Source organism: Amphiprion ocellaris, chromosome 2, assembly GCF_022539595.1.
Source record: "Amphiprion ocellaris isolate individual 3 ecotype Okinawa chromosome 2, ASM2253959v1, whole genome shotgun sequence".
NCBI classification, from domain to species: domain Eukaryota; kingdom Metazoa; phylum Chordata; class Actinopteri; family Pomacentridae; genus Amphiprion; species Amphiprion ocellaris.
The window spans coordinates 28,651,527-28,673,394 of NC_072767.1; the positions used below are offsets into that span (position 1 = coordinate 28,651,527).

At 41.0% G+C, this 21,868-nt stretch overlaps 1 protein-coding gene across 4 annotated transcripts in view; it reads left to right on the forward strand.

The window, feature by feature from the left end:
• Nucleotides 1-6,618: 6,618 nt before the first annotated feature.
• LOC111579959 (pre-B-cell leukemia transcription factor 1) overlaps nt 6,619-21,868 on the forward strand; it is a 70,542-nt gene continuing 55,292 nt past the window's right edge. For 2 of the 4 annotated variants that reach the window (XR_008604343.1, XM_055018532.1), the window contains exons 1-2: nt 6,621-7,342; nt 8,135-8,208. Coding sequence is in view for 3 of the 4 variants with exons in the window: in XM_055018532.1 (XP_054874507.1) it covers nt 7,155-7,342; nt 8,135-8,208 (262 nt within the window). In the remaining variant the exon portion in view is untranslated. Of the gene's footprint in view, nt 7,343-8,134; nt 8,209-21,868 lie in introns of all 4 variants that reach the window. The other 2 variants (XM_055018534.1, XM_023287503.3) reach the window with 2 other exon arrangements.

Consider the following 21,868-nt stretch of genomic DNA (forward strand, 5'->3'; position numbering starts at 1 on the left):
TATCTGCACAAACTCATCACATGATGTGACCCGGGGCCTGCAGCAGAAAGGTCTCTCGCTCAGGTGCCATGGAAACCAGCCCACCTCTGGTTGCTCGTCCCTTCGTCCTCCAGTCGCCCTCTGTGCTTTTCCTGTGGAGGATTCTTGGGCCTGTTGACTATCTGAGTTAGTTTTAAACTGAATGTTTCAAAGCTGTGTGGAATTTTAACTCATGCCTCTATTGGCATCCTAAGTACAATGCGCCTTAGAATGTACAGTTGCTTTAGAAAGTATTCAGATTACTGTTTGAACATTTTATTGTGTTGTACCTTTTATTTTAAATAGGTAAAACTGAAGATTTTTCCCATGAGTCTTCACTTAATAAATCTAATCTGTCATTTACAAAAGTATTACGCCCTTTGTTGAGGTTGTTTAAATTGTGGTCAGCAGATTCATCTCGTTTGCTTTAATTTACTTTGATAGATGTCTAGAATGTGATTGGTCACCAGTGTAGAAAGGCCTGTACATATAAGGTCCCACCATTCACACTGCATGTCAGGACAAACACCAAGCCATGAATTCCAAGGACTCTCTGTAGACCTCTGTGGTGAAAATGATGTTGAGGCATAGCTGAGGGCTTAGAATGTGCCTCCTTTTGAGAGTACAGTGGTCTGAATATTTATGAAATGGAAGAAATCTGAAACCACCAGAACTCCTCAAAGACTTGACTGTCTGCTTAAAGTGAGCAACCAGGCAAGAAGGGTCTCTGTCAAAGAGGTGACCATGAACCTAACGAACTGGCTAACAGATTTGGGAATCCTCTTCAGAGATGGAGAACCTCCTGGAAGGACAACCATCTCAGCAGCTCTGCAACAGTCAGGCCTTTATGACCAAGCAGCTGGATGGAGTCACTCTGGATAAAAGACACATGACACCTGTGTAGAGTTTGTCAAACTCTGACAACTCTGAGAGTGTGAGGAAAGGGATTCTTTGGAGCAATCTGGGAAGAATTCTAAGCACTATGTGTTGAACAGCAAGCACTACTCATCACCTGTTGATATTATCCATACAGTGAGGCATGGTGGTGGCAGCATCATGCTATGGGGCAACAAGAACAGGGAGACTCGTCAAACCCGAGACAAGGATGACTGCAGCCAAATACCTGACCTGTAGTTGTGACAACGGTTCAGCTTTTATCACGTGACTGTACCAAAGCAAACAGCCAAGACAAAGCCAGAGGAGCTGCTACTGTCCTTTAATAGCCCAGAGTTAAACTCCAAAGAACAGATGTAGAGAGACCAGAAGATGGTAGTTCACAGAGGCTTCCCATCTGATCTGCTGTAACTGTCCAATACTAGACTGGTTTCATTTCCCAGAAAAGGGCTTATTTTAAAAGTGTAAAGCATTTCTCTTCAGCAATGTTCCAATGACTGTTCCTGAAGGATTTGGGTATGCCGAGTCCATCTTTGGAATATGCTGGATGAATTTTTACGTTGTTTGTGAGTTATAACTAAACATTCAAATGGCAGCTGTGCAAACAATAAGGCTTTATTACAACAATAATGATCCAAGAACAACCCATTAATTCAACAATTTTGAGTAAAATTATTCACATCCAAACAAAAACACACATATTTCAAGAAAATATTACTTTTTCATTTTTTTTGGATTGGACTATACCAGATCCTTAGGAAAACCTGCAGAAACCTACCCAAGAAGTCACAAGAAGTAGTGGCTGTGGCAGTCCAAACAGTCTCAATATTTTCTGGAGAGGCTGCAGGGTCAAGTTACCATGACGTACAGATAGCGATGCCTCCCTCGGTCGCTTCTCTTTTAAATACTGTATGTAAGTTGTTGAATCCACTGAATCGTTGTGTCTTCCATGTATGGAGAACAAAACATGTTGTTGTGTAAACTGACTAAATAAATGAAGTGAGAAATGCATATTGGAAGACTCCAGTGGAATTACTATTTCCCTGTAGGTGTAATTTTGTTTTTGGTGTATATAGTACTTAACTCGCGCTTATCAAGTCAACATGACATAGGCAGACAGCATCGGTTGCAAATGTCATTTCAACCAAGTTTATGGCTTATCACCACCATCCTATGGACAGAAGTAGGTCTGAACCTGATTTGCTTGTAGAACAGGAAAACTAAAACATGCAATCAGACTTATGATATGACCGACAGAAACATAAAGTTTATAAAATCAAGTTGATTTTATCCAGGTATAAGACACAATTTTCCATCTATAAGTGCTATGTTATAGACTGGCAGCCTGTTTGTGCCTGACTTCTTCTCAAGTGCTTGCTAAAAGGACAAATTGTTCAGAATATAGACAAAGAAACTAATTTATCTGTTAACTGCATTTTGTTTTTATCAACATCAACAAAATAACAAAACCAAATAAAATACTTTACTTTCCTTCAGCAGGATTCTTTGTCCTCAAATACATTCACTATGGTGTTGCTCAGATCAGCCACTAACACGTTTGGAAGAACACATCTGACTACAAATGCGAGTTAAAACAGATTAGGTCAGACCACTAAATATCTTAATAGATAACAAGTAATTTCTTAGTAGTCATTTAATAAGGTGACATCATTCGAGCTGTGTCTTGTGATTTATTTCCAGCCAGGTTTTGTCCTCTGCTGCTGCCCTGGAGATCTACAGTGCAGAGGTGTGAGGGCCGAAGCTGCTGTCGTGTCCTACACCTGGGCGTTATATTTGCCACCACTGTTAGAGTCTGCCTTTGTTACTTTTAATAGCTGTGACGGTCGCACAGAATCCCACAAGGGTAGATGGCACTCTGCTCAGGGAAATTCATGTGTTCAGCCCCGTGCTCCATAATATATGGCTGATGTCTCCGCTGCAAATTAAGCATTTTACAGGACGTCTATTAGCATTTCCTGTTTTATCACTAGTGAGTGGCTGATCATGCATCAGCCTGGCAACGAGTGGATGAAGATCACTGCCAGCTCCGTGATTTGTTTGCCTTGCCATGTAGCCTGAAAGTATCAGCATATATTTAGATTTCTAAATGCCCTGCTAACATAGCTTAGCAGATGTTGGGGAGTCATATGGATGTTGGTGTAACAGAGACCCCCTCAGGTATTCTCATTATTCTACTACTGAGCAGATGGCAGCGAAACTTACCACACTTACTATTATCCATCATACATATTCTGCTCCCAATTTACATAGCTGCTGCTTCACAGGAGCTCCTACAGGGAGAGTACCTAGCTCCAGGATTGCACTGCAGCTCCACCTGAGGCTTAGGGAGACAGTCTGAGATGTCACTGCCACTACGCTTCAAACTCAAATATGCTAATGGTTGTACAGAGGAATTCCAATGGGTGCATTCCAGTTGTATATTTTGAATTGCGAAGGAGAGAAATATGCAGCTTGATGATTTTTAAATAGTTTAATATCATTCAGGAGATGTTTTACTATGAAACAGCCTTAATAAGATGGTAAAATAGTGGCTTTTTCTGCATCTGAGAGTGTTTGCATGTCGCTTATCAGGTTCTCAAGTCTCCAACCTGATGCATTTACATGTGAAAATATTTCAAAATTGAACTAACATTAAAATTCTCTGAAAGTTTTCTTCTTCTTTTTTTTTTTTTTACAAGCCGTGGTTCCTAGAAACACTGCCAAAGCTGAAACAGTGTTCGTTTTTTTCAAATTTTCTGTATCTGTGCCTCTCACTGCTTTGTAGAAGATCAGCCTGAGTTTGAATGTGATGATATCATATATTTCAGAGGCCAATCAGGACTTAGCAACATTTCAATCACACTGTCATAACATTTGTGACTAGCTGAGCGTAAATATTACCTGAGGATATTTTTTCGCAGCACTCATTGATGTTTATTTAGTCATGAATATTTAAAGGCACCCCATCACGTTTTGGATCGCTAGTAGCACAATGGTACAATGAAGTGGATTCCTGTTTTGTTTGCTCTCGTGCACACGCACAAGCACACTATATACACATACTGATTCATGGTTTCACATTCTTCTGCTGATCTACAGGTGGGAGTAACTTGCCAAGAAGTGCAGCAAAGTGCAGTAAACAATTTACTTTTCTCAAAGGGTCAAAAAGTCTGGTTTTTTTTCATGTTTTATGAGCAAGCATCATCAACCTCCAGGGCTGACAAACTGCAGTTCCTTCAATGTCCACTTGAGGCTGGGTGAAAAAGTGAGTCATTCCCCATAGGGACTCATGTTAAAATGTTCAACTTTACAGAAAGAAACATGTTTACAGCTGGGGAAAAAAAACATTTTGGTCTCTATAGGTAATTTCCCCATTTGTATGTTTGTACGCATTTCAATTGTGTTAAGGCTTAAAATTATTCATAATTGGAGGAGTCAGACTCAGTCAAAATGTTGACAGCTGGAGCCATCACACTAAAGCCGCATTCCAGATCATATACTTTTATGTTTTTTCTCTTAGTACATACTGCAGCTGTACAAAGTAGGTAATGTCGGATGCATTTTGCACGTAAAATTGGGACATATTGCTTTAACATGACTTTGAATTGAACTTTGACCCTCTTGTTCATATATCTGTTGGAGTCTGCAGTACGAAATTTGAAGTAAAATTAAATATAATGCTGTTTGTAACACTGGAATGCAATGCATCTCAGCGACTCATCCTTGTTTATGGTCTTGCTAGACACTGTGATGTATGTGATGTATCTTGTATGGGTCAGAATGGCCAGAAAAGCAGGCTGGCTTACATACAGCAAAATGTGATGCAGGATGAGATAGGACATCCAAAGTATTTTTGCCAAGCTGTATTTGACATACTATGTATTGGGTTATACTAAATCTTTCTCTGACATACTAAATATCATGGTAGTCTGGATATTGGAATGCACTCTGAGTTTTAAAGCCATTCCTATAGAAACCTGGGGGTGACATTCATCCTTCTTTTTATGCAGCTCATGTTTATAAGGAAGGAAATGTATTTGGCACATTTGTTAGGCCGCAAGGATGTGACATTTACTGTACATAAAGATGGATAAACCCTCCATGACGTTACCCATAGCTTTGCTGCAGAACAGTTTTCAATCACAGTGTGGTGGCACCGGCCGTCTTTATCTTGGCAGCACCGGACTCCTCTTAACTTCCAGCTAATTCAAAAATGAGTGGAGTTTAGGTGGGGCATGCAAACATCCTCCGTGACTCATCTTATGGACTGTCCTGTGGCAGCTACTATCTGTCACTGAGAGCAGCCAAACCCTTAATTATTCTTAACTTTAAGCTCTAATACAGTTTAAACAAGAAAATTATATAAAAATTCACTGCCTGTACAGTTATCACGAATGGTAAAATTAGCTAACGAGACCAAAATACTTTTTTGTACCAACTTTTTGCTGTAAAGTTGGATGTTTTAACATCGAGGTCTGTTGGGAATGACGGACTTTTGGAGGCAGCCTCTTCTGGAACTGCAGTTTTGGTGTGTTGGCTTCTGTTTTCAGCCCAAGAGATTACTGCTTCATGTAAACAGAATTTGTTTACAAGAAAACTCCACTGGGTGCCTTTAATCATCTAAGAATACTTTGCTATGAAATGGGTTGGTCATTCTAAGATATGTTTCAGTAAAAATTTAAAAAATCTGTCAAAACGATTTCAGAGTCGGCGAAGGTGGAGTTGCAGGTAGCAGCCGTTTCTTCTGACACTGCACACGATGAAACACAGTCACACTGCTCTGTATTTACATACGCTTCTTTATAAGTGTGGTATATCCAGGCCAGTTATTTGCAGAGCGCTGTTCATACTTTACTTCCACATTGGAGGTTTTGGTTTGTTTTTTTTTTTTTTATTGTTATTGTTGCTCCTCCTCCTCTTCTCTTCCCTCTGAAGGGCTCTCAGTGGTGGAGGGGAGCAGCGGCAGTGAGGCAGCACTGGGCCTGAAGGGCACTTTTCAGCCTGGCCAGACACACTCGGGCCTTGCTGCTTGGCTGCGCAACATGGGTCACCGCCTTACATTAGGAGGACCCTGCCAAAGTCAGCCAAGCGGAGCCCTGCAACATACCTGAAAATGAATGAACAAAGTGCCTCCTGCAACAAAACAAGCATGTCTGACTGCAGGTCTCTGTTTATGGTAACAACGTAAAATATTAATGACATCCGAAAGGTGTTTTTCATTATGTGTCTCATCAGTGGATGGATTTTTGCAGTCGTAAATCTTCACGCGCATTATCTATCTAATATTTTTAACAAATGAGAAGGGCCTGGCCAATAGTTTTGATTGGTGCACCTTATCTTGGCACAGCTTGGAGATGAAATGGTCTCCTGTGGAGCCAGCGGGGGCCCCGGAGGAGGTCAGAAGGACAGACTGAAGCAGACCTCTCGTCTCAGCTGCTGTTATTTATTTGGAGTTGGGGCTCAATCCATCATTTCGTTCTGTCTCTGAGCTTGTAAAGGCAGCAGCCACATCTCCCAGCTTCTCCTCTGCATCCCACTCATACAGTCCAATGATCGACGTTTCATGAGAGGCACCTCAAGGTGGGGCTAAATGGTCTTACAGTATATTCCCAATCATGTCGCGTAGGCGGAGTCTGACTCTCGTGCTCTCTGCTATGTCGCTGCCTGCCCAGCCTGTACTGTACATGACAAAAGCAAGAGGATGGAGAGAGTGAAATAAATCCACACTTCCTATTTCTCACAGACACTTTTTTTTCTCCTCCTCCTCTATAATTTGCCAGGCAGAGAGAGAGAGAGAGAGAGAGAGAGATAGGGGGGTTTGGATCACTGCGCGACATTACAAGAAACGTGCATGTTAGTAGTAGAAACCAGCAGCAGCCTCTCTTCTTTTTACGCACACCCTTCTCCAGTGAAGGCAGCAGCAGTTCAGATCAGATTTCACATTCAGCTCCGACCAGCTGAGAGAGAGACAGTCAGAGAGCAGGAGGGCTCGTTTCTCTCCGCTTTTCCCCCCTTTTCTGAAAACCCCGTTTTAGAAAAAAAAAAAAAAACTGTTCGGTGAGAAAACGCTCCTGCGTGGAAACCCCCCGGGTGCGCAGCGCAAAATATCGGGATTTTTAATTTTTTTTTTTATTCCTCCATTCTTCCTTCCTTTTTTTTCTTCTTTTATGTATTTTTGCAGGATTTCAGCAGCGAGAGCAGCACAGAGAATTAGATAAGAAGGAGGAAGAGAAGCAGAAGAGATGGACGAGCAGCCGAGGTTGATGCACTCTCACACGGGGGTAGGCATGGCAGGGCACCCCGGCCTGCCGCAGCATATGCAGGAAGGCACCGGAGGAACGGACGGCGACGGGAGGAAACAGGACATTGGAGACATTTTACAGCAAATTATGACCATCACGGATCAGAGTCTGGACGAAGCCCAAGCCAGGTAAAGGACATGCGCCGCTTCGCTGTCAGGAGGAAAGAGGAGGAGGCGGCGGCAAACTGGGCTCCAATAGAAAAATACATTTAAAAATTACAAAAAAAAAAATAAATAAATAAAAAAATTATACATATGCATGTTTGGAAAATTATACAATTTCAACACACTGTGCGTAAAACTGTAAATGCACTGCCTTGTGCAAAAGCCGACAAAAAAAGCACTCCAATTAAAATTGCCGCGCTCAAACAGAAAATTAAAGTGTAATATGAATATGGCGTTTATTGCCAACGTGTCGCCCACTGAGGGTATTTTTAAAACACTTTATTTCAGTCAAGCTGCATCTAACAACACAGACGAAGCTCTTCATTTAGTCTAAATAGGAAATTACTAGGTAACAGTCCAGACTGGCTCTGATTTTTTTTTTTTTTGCAGCAAATTCAAAACAACTTTCTTGCATGTGATACATAATTTATGATCCACGTTGTGCACTCCACATTAAATTTAGTGAAGCTGAAGTTGCACATTTAAAAATGCCTTGTTTTATTGAGAGCAGCAGGTCAGAGAGTATAATTTTAAAATAACCGACAAATAGATAAAGCTGAATAAACTGAAGCACATGTGGGCCCATACAGGTGCCTCGAGGAAATAGTTGTAATATTTTTATTTACTGGTAATTTCAGTGTTGCATTTACCTCAAAAAGTGAATGATCACAAGCAGCTCCAGCAATTTGCAAGAGGCTTAGATGAGTTCTGTTTTCCCTGCCGCGGTTTGCTCATGAAGCCACTTTTCTGTTTCAGGAAACACGCTCTGAACTGTCACAGAATGAAGCCAGCTCTTTTCAATGTCTTGTGTGAAATCAAAGAAAAAACAGGTACGTCCACATTTAATCTGCCCCTTAAATCGAGAACTTCGGAGTATGAAACGTTGCTCGGTTGTTGCCTCAAACTCTCCTGACCCAGGCCAAAGCAACACAATAGTGCACACAGCCCCAAAAAAATCCACAGAGGCTCAGTATCTGCTGTCTGAGAGTGTGTGTGCTAGTGTGTGTGTTGGGGGTTATTTTATCATCAGTCGTTGTTATTCAGCCTCAAATTCACATAGGTAAACCTGATGTTGGATATTCAGTCACAACACAATTGGCCATATAAATTTCAGTGACATGTACGACGTGTGTTTCCTCCTTGTCTGCATGTTTTAGCAGTTTCACAATAGGAACTGTGGACAATTACTTCCAACAGTCCTTATCAATTATTGTGTCAAAATATGAATGAGGGCCTTTTTTGATGCTATTGTGGAATAATAGAGAGTATTGAGCAAAAATTGTCACGAGCACGTTGATGTCTCCCCTTGTGAGTTAACTGTCAAGTCTGGTGAATACGTCTCTTTCTATTATGTATTGTGTCTCTCTATTAAAGCAGTTGTGAGAGAGCATGTCAGCAGAATAATTGCTAGGAGAGAAATAACGTAACATAGGAGGCGTAAGTCATGTTTCCAAATCATTTTCCCCGTGACATTTTTGAAATTGGCACAGATAGAACCCAGTGCACTCCAGACTGATAGCGTACATCTCGTCTTTTATTTGCCTGTCTTTATGTGCCATAGGACTCTTCAAAACTTACACTAGTTGAGATATTGAGTTGCCAAAGCGTGCCGGTTTGCTGCGAGAGCCAGCGCTTTCTGTGTGTTTCACACTCATTAGTGCATGAAATCAAATGGAATGGGCGGAGGATGAAGACAATATTGTTTTCATTGTCTCCAAAGTTGCACTTGCTCATACTTGACCTTTGTGTCGCCGGCGACTGTTTATTCCTCGTGTGTGTGATCCCACCCTTCGCCTGGTGCTTTCATGGATGTTTTCATTGAGGTTTTCATTGAAGTTCACCTCACTGCCTAAACCCCCCAACCCCTCTCCTCCTCTGCAACAAGCCTGGCAGTTTATCTTGAATCGGCCACTGCCTCAGGAGAGAGCAGGGGGGCCTTTTGAAGCCTGCTGGCTCGCTCCTCTTTTTGTTGTCTTGCTTGGTTTTTTGGAGGGGGAGTGACACAGTTATGCATAGTGTTTTACTCCCTGGCGCTTCTCGGAGTTCATCCAAAGTTCGGCTCTGCTGAGAGTACAAAGTAACTTGGACCTCTTCCTGCCTGCACACCCTTTTCTTTTCTCTTTCAGCTGGTAACCTATAAACACAAGGTGCAGCTTGTGGAGCTCTACGCAGGAGATCTGCCGCTTGTCATGTTGTTGCACATTTTCATTTTTATCCAGGCGACTTTGTTCCAGTCTTAGTGAGAGACATTTACTACAGTTAATGCTGCTGATTGGTTTTATTTTAACTATTTAAATTTTCAAATTTGTTAAAGTTTTTGGTGTGGAGTAACACCATAGACACCACATATTTTTCTACTGTTCTTTGCTTGTTGCTGCGGTTTCATGGAAATCATCGTGATTACTACAGTGATTTTGAGCAGTGCAGTCAGGTTCAGTGTAAATAGAGTACAGAGTGTGAAAAAGATCAATTTCTTACCATTTAGCAAAAAGTTAATGTTACACATGAGGAAAATAGGAAATTAAATGTGTCTGTCACATGACTCAGAATATTGTTTTGCAGTGAAGGTTTTGTATAGGACATAATTAGTAAACTATGAAGCTGGTCTTTTGTCAGTGAAGGATAGAACACTCTAATTTATAGTATTTTAAAAAAGTCGCAGCTTGTTGCTCCATCTAGTGGCTCATTCTCCTTTTTAAAAATTGAATTATAACAAAGCGACTTATTTGAGAATTCTCAAAATTTTTAGTGTGATTTTAACTCAGATTTCTTATTAATAAAAAGTATTTTTTATGGTGCTGAATTGAGAAAAGCAGAGTTATTTGGCTCTTCTGTTAAAGAGTTACTTTTGTTGTGTTTGTAGTAAAATAAAGTGTAAATTAAACACTTTGTTTCACAGTTATCTTTGGCAGATCTTGTTGGCTCAGCTTTGACAGCAGTTTTACTTTTGCAATTTTCTTTTTCACGTCTAAAATTACTACCAAACCAATCGTAACCAACTTTAAGTATATTAAACTATATCCTCCAGTGACTCCTCTGAGCTGCAGCTGAGTCGCTTTAACTTTGCCTCCAGAACCATCAGAGTGCAGAGACAGTGTGTGTCCACAGATCTGATGTTTGCTCGTGTATATTTTCCATCCCTGGCCGTCCCCGGAGCAGCTGACAGCACCTGCAGGACACAATGCCAGCGCTGATCTAGGGCCTGAACTTGTGACCCGCTCTGTGTATTTTTACTGGGATGAAGTGAGCGATGGCCAACAGAAATATTGTGCAGTATAAACAAGCACAATAGTGCAGCAACAGCCGGGAGGAAAGGAGAAAGGAAGGAACACTTTATTTAAACCAATGGCTTTTTTTGTTGTTTTTGTTCCTTTTTTTTTGACAGACATCGGCTCTGTCTTTACCCAGTTTCATTCCAGGCATATTTGGGCCGTCTATTTTACTTCAAAGGAAGGCTGTTTTTCAGAGGCTGTGCATGAGTCTGTGTGTGTGTGTGTGTGTGTGTGTGTGTGTGTGTGTGTGTGTGTGTGTGTGTGTGTGTGTGTGTGTGTGTGTGGCATAATGCATTCCTAAGAGGAGACAAAGCATAAAATATATAAGGCATATTAATTCTAAGACTGTATGTGTCCAAAAACAGGTGGAGCAAAGGTAAAAGCAGCAGGGTTTTGTCTGTGTTAATGTTCATCCTAGCAACGGCGGTGTGCTGTTTTAGGGTTTAGACTAACACAGAACACTTTCCAAAAATATATCCAACAGTGTGACTCCGCTGCTATTGGGCCATGAAACTTTAACCTCTCACTAACTGAATTCTTAAAGTTAACAGGCTGGTAAATATAGAGATGTCAAATAATCTCTCTATCTTAGTTACAGATATTTTTAAGGTGGACTGTTTTGTCTGGATCGTCACCATCACTTTTTTTTTTCCCGTGATTGATGAAAATGCCTCTTTAGATAAGCAAATGCTTGACAAACTGATTTGGAAAATGAGCCGCCTTGACCTCTGTAAACACTTCATCAACATCATAAATCTCTGGCACTGTCAAACAAAACCACTCCTTGACTGAGCTGCTCAGTAAATGTGCTGCTCTGACTTGCTGTTTAATTTTTTTCCTCTCAACCTCAACAAAAGGCCAGCTTTCTCGTGGCCCGTGTTTGTGTAGTGTAAGGTTTCAAGCCTAGGGGATCCTCCATTTATAAAAATGACTAGCCGAGTGATGTAATGTTATTTTTTGAAGGGTGAAAATAGGGTGTTTTACAGAGGGCAGCCAGGCAGTGTTTGACAGGATGAAATGAGCCAGAGGTCTGACTATGGAAGGTGCATGGAAGCCCACACTACATTGACTTGCTTGGCATCTGCCTATTTGTAATACAGAGGCTGAACTCAGCGCAGCTCCGCACGTCACTGTAAAAACACTTTGAAGCAGCCTTCAAGGTGATCCGCTGTGATGTAATCTGTAAAATGTGAAACAGCCGCGTGCAGCGATAAAACTGTTGGTCAGTTCACTCATAAGATGATTGAGGGAAAATACATCACAGACAGTTTTGGTAATAAATTTATTAAGCAAAAATGCTAAATATCCTCTTTTGTAGCACAACCAGAGCTGCAACTAATGATTTTTTCTATTGTCGATTAACCTGTCGACTCCTTCCTCGATTAATTGATGAGTTGTTTGGTCTATAAAATGGTGATAAAACGTCCATCAGTATGGTGACGTCCTTAAATGTTTTGTTTTGTCTACAACACAAAAATATTCAGTTTATTGTCACATAGGAGGAAAGAAAATAGAAAATATTACATTTTTAAAGCCTAAATAAATAATTTCTCAAATCCATCAATGAAATAGTTGATAATCAATTTTGTATTTGACATTTATTTGATTAATTAATTTTTGCAGCTCTAATCTCTAGTATGAAGGTTTTCTGCTTTTTTTTTGCATTAAATCATTATAAACTTCATACCTGCCACTTATATAGGTTTTGTCATTGTTTAACAATTATTTTGTTGATGAATCAAATCATTTCGTTGAAAAATGCCTTGTATATTCATCAGATTTCTTGTTTTGTCCAACCAGCAGTGCAAAACCCAATATAGTTCAATTTCATATAATGTAAGACCAATAAAAGAAATAAATTCCCATGTTTGAGCACTTGGAATTAGAGATTTTTGGGGCATTTTTGGTTCTAAAATGATCTAAAATAGTACAGGTTAATTTTAATCAATTAATTGACGAATGGTTGCAGCTCTTGACAAAAGAAAAAAATATGAATTTGTTGCTCTGGCAAGTTGTGATCAACATTGACAGTATATAATCTGACCAAATAATCCACTAATCCAAACAGTCTAAACATTATTGAGCATTAAAAACTGTTGCTTTCAGTTATATGCCAATTAATTGCATGGCCTCTAACTTGTGAAGTGGTGAAAAATGACCTTATTTAAATCAGTTTATAATAATATTTTCAGCTCCAACAGTTTTCTGCGGCACTAATGTGGTGACATCCAGCAGAAGGTTACATCTTCAGGTTAGCTACCGGCTTCAGAAAGCCACATTAGCGCAGCTGTAAAAACATTTGTTGCATGCTGGGAGCCGGTGTGAGTGTAAACCAGCAGGTAGTAAGAGTACTCGCTGCCTCCTGTGGACTGTATTACATGGCGGCGTGGATGTCACGGGGCCGTGCCTCCCCTCTCGTGATCGTCTCTCGGCGGACACCGATACGTGCAGCTTTTGTCTCCCTCTTATCCTTCCTCCCCCGTGCTGATACAGCAGCACTGAGGGGGAGAGAAATGCCAAGCTCGCCGCCACAGCTGTTTCCCCAATCTCTCTGCTTAATCATCCACTGAGAGAGAGGAAGAGCTGGAGTCTAATTCTGCTCCGAGGATGTCGACAACTGGGGGAAAATGTGTTGTGATTAACCGGCATACGGACTTTTCTGCACTGTATTTGATGCAGAATCCTAATCACAGAATCATCAGTGAGTGACAGCATTGTAAATGGCGAGTTAATACCATTACAGTATAGAACAATGTGGTTACATTATACATTATGCAAATTGTCAGTCGCCTAATTGATACATGTTAATCATATTAAGGAGCTTAATTATAGGAATCTTACTGTGCTGCGATTTGGTAATTAACACCGACATCACATGTACAAGGAAAGTGATCTATTCTTTTTTTTCCAGGAGACTTTTCTGCGCTATGATCACCTCCTCATCCTTGTGCAAAGGAAGCACTACCGTGTTTTTATATTTTTAACTTTTGAATTTCCTGAACTGATGAATGGTTTTTTTCCTCCCTACTGAAGGCCACTGGAATGCAGTTTGTCGAAAAATTACATTTAGCTCCGAGCAGCCCTGCCAGTGCGGAGATTACAGAAGGAAGGCAAGATCCAAGCAGACTTGTAAAAGAGCCTCAATCTTTTACCTGAATGTCTACTCCTGCGCTCGGCGCCGAGAAACGATGGCTAAAATATCACTGTTCTGCCATTTACCTCGATCAAGGCTCTCTGTGCAATCTCAGCCCCTGCAGGTTTGCTCTGCTTTTTTTTTCTATACCGACCTCCTTAATATGTTACGAATTTAATCAAGTCTGCAAATTTGTTATGCACGTTAAATTGAACATGCAATGGCACATTTGAATGTGGTTGCCATACCAACCCCCCAGGAGTTCATTTTCCATAATGTAGTGTTTGGAATCTCATTTCCTCCGCTCTCCCCTGCTGCTACTTGCAGACGCCACCTCCAGGCTCCCACTGTATGTTCACTACGAAGGAGGCTCGGCTGCCACAGCTTTCAAACACTGGAGGGAGGGAGAAAGAAAAGAGAGAGGGAGAGAGAGGCCTCTCTCCACGTAGTGGAAATGACACAAATTAATATACACTACTTAAACCAGACCAAGATTAATGGTTCCCTTTCGCTGCAGCTTAGTCCCACTGTCAGTTGCCGGGTGCTCGTCGGACAAAATCAACACTAATCAACATTTATTCCACTTTTGCCCTGGGCTCTCAGGAGTCTGGCAGGACTGGCTGGCCCCCCCCCTCCACCTCCACCGCCCCTCACCTCCTCCCTTCCCTCCCAGCAATCCACCCCTCCCTCCGTCCGTCTCGCTACGCTTTTCACCTCTCATCCAGCTCCTCCATACATCACCCTCCTCACACCGCTCGGCTCCTCAGAGGAGAGTGCGCCCCCTCCTATCAGGCCACATTAGAGTCATGATAGATTTTCTCTTTTCATTTGCATCTGATATTTAACACAGCAAAGCAGTTGCTCTGTCACTTTACAGTGCGAGCCTATGAGTGTGTGCACGCAGGCTTTTGGAGCAGTCAGTAATCTTATCTGCGCTCAGTCGCCGCCGCATTATGAGAAACAGGATACGCAGCCACTGCTCAGTCAAGAGTGTGTGTGTGCGTGTGTGTGTGTGTGTGTGTGTGGCAGGTAGTGTATTTGTACAACACTTCATTTTCTGGAAAGTAGCATTTTAGATTTCCCACAACTGGGAAACCGAACTCCGAGGTCCTGCTATGAGGCCAACGTATCACATTTTCTGAACAACTACACATCTTGACGTAAAACTACACAACGCTCAATGGGTGCTGTGTATCGTCAATCTCCTTTAGATTTCCGTGACTGGCAGCACTGGCGTCCACAGATCTGCTGACTCTTCTTTCAGCCTCACCAGCAGCTACAATAAGTATCCCATGAAGGCTCATAATTACTAATGCAGGTCGCAATTCCTCCGCTGCTGCTCATCTCTTTGTCATTCCAGCAGCTTTGATGAAAACAGGCTCACAGGGGCGATTAGGTGGAAATATGCCCAAAATTAAGCTGCACCTACACTATATCCTAACTGTAATTGTGCAGTAAATGGGGGCTGCACTATTCTGATGGTAAACAAAGGCTGGATTTAGTCTCATGTGCTGCAGTTATGTAAAGAAAATGTCGATGTTTTCATTCTGGTCGTTCAAATTTATTCAGTCAAATGGAGAGGAGAAGCATGCAGAAGGGACAAATGTTCAGAAGTAAAAATGGTGTTTTGCTCCACCATCAGTACTTGAAATTAAAGTCCAAAATTATGACCCTTGGCAGGAAATACCCCAAAATATAGCCCTTTTACCTTTTCATTTAAAGGGAACCTGTACAAAAAATGTGTTTATCCATCATCATAATCCATCAAAACAAACCGAACACTAAAAGGTGTGTAGCATTTAGTGGCGTCAATTAGTGAGATCGCATTGAACTTCTCTGATTTTTCCCTTTCCAAGCTTGTAGGAGAGTGGCTTGAATGTAAAATCACAGATGGCCGTCCCTAGACTCAATGTTTTGTTTCTCTGTTCTGGTCTACTGTAAAAACATGGTGGCACAATATGGTGGGTTCTAGCTGTAGATAAAAAGTGCTCACTCAAAACTGGAAAATATACGAAAAGGTGAAATAAGGACTTCTAATGTCAGATTTATCCAAGCTGAAAACCAAGTGATTTTTATCTACACTGGCTTTTTTTCAATGAGCATTTTAAATGTCAATATCTCAGTCGATTGTGTTCGTTTAATTGTGAGAAGCCAAAATCATTACTGTGATTAATATTCCATTTATTGTGCAGCACGACAACAGAAGTTGCATTTCTTTTTAGCAACCAAATCTCCTTTTTCAGCATTTCTCTTCTGTTCCTTGCCCATTTTGCTGTTCACATGTGGAGCCTGAAAGTCAACGAAGTCTGTGTTGTGCGTTTGAGTTCATTTGCTTTACCTTCAACATGCTTTCTGTGATGTCACTATTGCACATGCGTATATCACATTGTTGATGCTTGAAAGATTTATTATGCAGGAGACAACAAAAGTTACCATTCAGAAGTCTCCTGAAAGTCAGTGTGAAGGCGCTGTGCTTTGTATTGCAGTATTCAAAATGAAATATCAGCATTTGCCCAAAATTAACATTGAGGCATTTTGGATTTTACTCCATTGGCGGTAAAATCGTCAATACATTTGAGGCTTGTACAGTGTTGCTACCTGTTAGCAACATTAGCCTTTCCCTCAGTTGAGATAGCAAAATTCTAAATATGTAAATTAGTTGCATTTAGATTTTCTGTTACTGGTCAATGAGGAAACGTGTGCTTTTTTTTTTTTTTTGCATACATTCAAATTCTCATTCATACAGCTTGTGTCTTACCCACTTGTTCCTATTTAGGGAGCTGTATGTGCTGGATCTATTCCCAGCAAGCATTGGGTGGAAGCCAAGGAAACACCCTCAGTGGGTGAACAGTCCATCACACCAGTTCAGATTGTATTAGCGTCCAGTAATCTGAGGTGGAATCCCTCCTGCGACAGATCCACAGTCTGTGCGTTGCTTTATTCCCCTCTGAAGATGAAATTGTGCAAACAGCTGATGCCTCTTTTCCTACTTTGCCAAGATATTCAGCGCAGTGTTGTCCATCTTGTAGGACTGCATGGCCAGAGGCATTGTCATGGCACCAACTGGCCTCATTGAAGTGACACCGAGTGCTTTGTCAGCTTTGTGTCTCAGGTGCCAACCTGCGCTTCCCAAAATAAACTGTCATGCAATGTGGCAGGACAGAAAAATGTAGAAGGAGCATGTTGGGGCCCAGCGCCCCCCTGAAAGGAAACAAATGTTCCATAGCAGAAATGTATTGTGAGTTTGGACGCCTTCCCAGCGCCGACACCAGCGACGTGGTGGGGAACTTAAAGCGTGTAGCGTGATCGTCTGCAGCATCAGCAGGGGTCACAGCAGGTGGGACCACAGACACAAAACGTGGAGTTTCTTTGCATTGACGTTGGCTTTTAATTCATTTTTAACTGATTTTATTTCACTGTCTGCCGTTAGATTCTGACAGGCCTTTGTTATTTGCAGACATCCTCTTCCAGAAATAGCTTATGCTTACTGTAGTTAGCTCCTCTTCCTGTTTTTATAAATGGTGTGTCATTTTCTCTCCGCGGTGCAACATTACACCAGGAGAGTAAACGGAGGATGTGCACTTGGTTGAAGTCACTTTCAGGCTGATGTCAGGAGGCTGGAAGGGGTGAGAGTGTGGAAAGTCGTCTGCAGAGATTCCTTGCCGACCTCTAAAGTGTAACCACTGGCCATGGCTGCCCTGCTGGATTTGGCCCTGAGCGTGTGATTCCTGCTAGATCTCACTGTGGCCTGTGTGCTCTGTAGCTGCCATGACATTTTTATGACTAGTGGACTGAAGTAAAGGTGGGAGGCACAAAGGCTTGAAATAGAAGCTCAGTCCACACCTCTATAATGAGGAACCAGGAGCTAATCATGCAGACAAAGAGAAGGATTCTGTCGGCTGACAAAGAAGGTATAATAGTATGTCACTAAACATGGACTACAGACAAGGATAGATTGTGATTTGAACAGCGTTCGAGCAAGGATTGTCGAGGAGGTGGTGAAATCTTCACATTAATACATTTCTGGCAAGTCACGGTCTGATTCAAGTGAGCCAACATACAAAACTGTTACACTGTGCACCCACTCAGAGCTAAAAACTTATACATCATGTAGTGGTTAGTTTGTTTACAGTTTTTTGGAAATTATACAATCATATATAGATGAAACTCAGAGCAAGTCGACCCATTTGATTCTTGAAGGAACAAAACAATTCTCTTGTATTTAGTAAGCTGAACCAATTTACTGTAGCTCACATTATCACACAATAATAGCTGCAGTGCTGTGACACCACTGTGACAAATGTAATAATAACGGTTACACTGACAAGTTGAATTACACTCACTGGTGACAGATAAGTTTAAAATATATTCTGGGAAAGTTTTCAGACTCCTGCACTTTTTGCACACTTTATTGTGTTTAACCCTCTGAATCCCAAAACCCACCAGAGGGTTTGAAAGGCACGATATCTTTTAAAAAAAAAAAACAAAACTGTCAATATGACACCATTTATCAGCCAGACACTGAAAAACGAAAAGAATCATCAGATTTTCAACTCTCCAAACTAACCAGACTTAAGCTTAAAATGATGATATTTTATCAAAGTCACTTTTTTTGCATGTCTCATGAACATTAGCCAAAATTAAACCATTTGCACCAACCACATTTTGTCAAAAACTAAAAATTCTGTTCTCCTCAATGCAACCATGAAGCAAAACAACCACATCCAACACTCATGTGACAAAAAAAATCTAAGTATTCAGCTGAACTGCAGGCTTTGTTTACACAGAGCAGATATGTGACACTAATGGAAATACATTTAAAAAGTAATAAAATAGTACGTAGAATTGCCATTTGTCACTAGTTTTGTTAACAGCTATGAATACTTGCAAAAGCATTTTAATTTTTCAATTTGTCATAGAGGTGTAGGTCTTTACATTGCAGCGAAATATGGAGCAAAAAAAAAATGCCCAGAAACTGCTCCGGTTTGAAAGGGTTAAACAAAACAGTGGAGTTTAGGAAAAATAGAAATGGAATGCAAATGTAGCATATTGTCATTATATTAGAAACCCCCCAAAATTTCACAAATCATGTTTTCCCTGCAATTCTCACCCTGGCACGTCATTTATTTGAATCAAAATTGCTCACTGTTACAAACACACTTTTGCATATTTGGCCCAGCAGAGCATTGCCCAACAGTGTCCAAGATTCCTGTTGGAATGCTTTTTCGGTCAAAGGATGAAATCAGAAGTTGTCCAGATTTGAACTCTGATGTGATGTGCTTCACGGCATTACGAGGGATGTCCAATATTTACTGTCTGCTATGGTTACCTGTTGGTCAGTAAGCAACTGCTATGTACAGATAAATGGAAAATGCGATGAAACATGCTGTGAAACAAGCAAACATTAGCTAGCTGTCAGCAAAATAATGCCATTCTAAATGCAATAGCGTTGAATTGTTAGTGCTCCAACGATTAGAAAATCAGTTTATTCATGGACAAAAAATTTGCCTTGTACTGTTGGTGGGCCAAAAAAAGCAATTAAAATATCACTGTAGGCAACAGGAAATTGTGATGGGCACTTTTCAATTTTTTTCTGACGTTTTGTAAACTAAGCACTTAATTAATTAATGTAAAAAATCAGGAAACTAATTGATAATCCAAATAATCATTAGGTGCAGCTCTAAAAGCCAGCTGGCCTCCCTGTCATTGTTATTGCAGCTGATAAATTCACATTGCTGCTGCCTCTGCTGTAAAGAGATTGTGTTGATAAGTTAATATTCCGACAACAGAGATGAGATAAAGAGGTTTTAGGAGTTTGGAGGATAGTGTAACCTTGATAAAACGCTCATCTCAGTGACACTGATTTTCACCATCCATCTTCATCTGATATGAAGTATGCAAATGGTGGCAACGGCTGGGAGTGGAGTACAGTGCTGTTAAATGGGCCATTTCAAATGTTCTTTGTACCATGCTGACTTCCAAAAAAATTCACTGTCAGCCAGCTCGGCACACACTGACGTCTTTTTGGAGACGCTTTTCCACCTTTATCTTATATCTTCTGCTATTACTTCCACTTCAATCCACCCTCTCCTCCCCCCTTTTTTTCTTCCCTTCTCTGGCTGCTCCCTTCCCCTCTCCTTCCTGCCATACAAATTAGGTAGAGACACTGACAGTGTCAGAATGGCTACTCATGAAATATTAATGGCTTGTAGAGAATTTTACATTGCTACATTTCTCTTCATTTTTAACTATGTCAGCACAGACTGTGGAACATTTATTTGTGTGAGTTCAGGAAGGCTATTACCCTAACAGTCTTTTTTTTCATGTTGTGGATGATATCCATCAACCCTCCTTCCACATGCATGTAGTCTATCTCACCTCAAATATCTCCCTCTATCAATCCCACATTTATTTGTACCTAACACATCCCGGGTTCATGATCTCTGGATACAAGATCCTCCATGTAACGAGGTGTTTATTGCCTTATGAAGTGGGTAATTATCTCTTTATGAGTAAGTTAAGACCAACACTTTGCATTAAACAACATATGGATAGCTGTTAAAATGCCTGCATGGAAGGTAAAACATGAACTGACTGTGATAAACAATAAGTCCAATTAGAAGTTGCCTAGAGTCAGTATTCCTGAACATAAAAGAGAATCTGATGCTGCTCTGCTTTAAGACGTCTGATTTTGCTTTTATTTATTTTTTATCTGTCTGGTTCACAACTGCTCTACGAGCGCATTCAGCTCAGTGGGCGGGGATGGCCTCTCTCTTTCTGCCTTTTTGTTGGATGGCCTCTATAAAGATGGAGCTGTCAATCATGTGCAGGCTTTCCAAGTCCTGAGAGACAGCATCAGTCCTCAGTGAGGGACTGGAACAATGACTTTTGTTGTCACACATGTGCATTTCTGTGGAGCGTTCTGTGGACAGTGTGTTGCCCTTTAATTAAATTCATTCTTCCAGTCTGAAAGGAGGCGAGCAGATGATAGTCCAAATAATTGAACTGACTGATTATAGTGATGCAGAGAAAGGCCTGTTAGATCCTGTGTCATGCATTCATCGTTTTTTCAAGAAAAGATTTCAGTTTATTACAGTTTGGCTGACCCCGTCTCCTAGAAATTACAGTCATGTGCAGCTAAATAGTTTTCCCAGTTACGTTTACGTGCTGGATTGCATTTAAAGGTGGAATTATTTTTAATGAATGAAGCACCACATTGGTCAAGAGGTGGTTGGGGTGGATAGAGGGCAGAGAAAAGGTACACAACTCTCCCCTTGCTTGCATCCAGACTGTCACAGGATGTTTAGGGGCTATGAGCACTTTGGTTCAGCTTAGCAAAAGATTGTGTCTTAATTGAATTAAGCATATCGAGTGGACTTTGTCAGTTTTTCAGTTTCAGTTGCAATATAGCATCTGACAGCTCTGACTCCAGCGTTAACGCAGAGTGTGCCAAAGCAACAACAAATAGTGATTAATGTACATATGTTCAGTTCTATAGCACAGAAGAAATAGAAGAGTGGAAATTGCTATGTTAGCCTATGTCGTGAATTTTCTGTTGTCATTGCAGACAGGGGAGTTGACCCCAGTGTAGGCTCCTCTTTTTCCCTCGCAAATGGCCCTGAGTTATTATAAAAATTTCTGAAAGAGTATTTGCTGTTGCACTTTAGTGAATTTCTACGACACAAGGTCCACTTGGGTCTCATTTTCATTGGTCTTATATAGCCAGACTGATCTCCACAGTGCTGTGGAGGATGGTCTGACTGCACCTCAGTGTCATTCTGCTAAAAGGGGAAAAATGCTCTGGATCATTTGTTTTTCTTTAATCACAATCTCAGGTGCTAAACGTAGGATGCACCAACAGTATCCCTGCATATTAATGTTGCAGGAATTGTTTTAGTGGAACATTTGCCCACAGCAAACGGAGCACTGTCATCAAACGGCTAATTCACCAGATGAACCGAGCAGGCTTGCCTTACTGCACCTTTCAAATCCTGTCAAAACTTTCAAAATTAGTAACACACAGATAGCCAAAATGCAGCAAAAAAGCCAAGTGAAAGGTAATGGAAGATTTCACCTGAAGTCTAC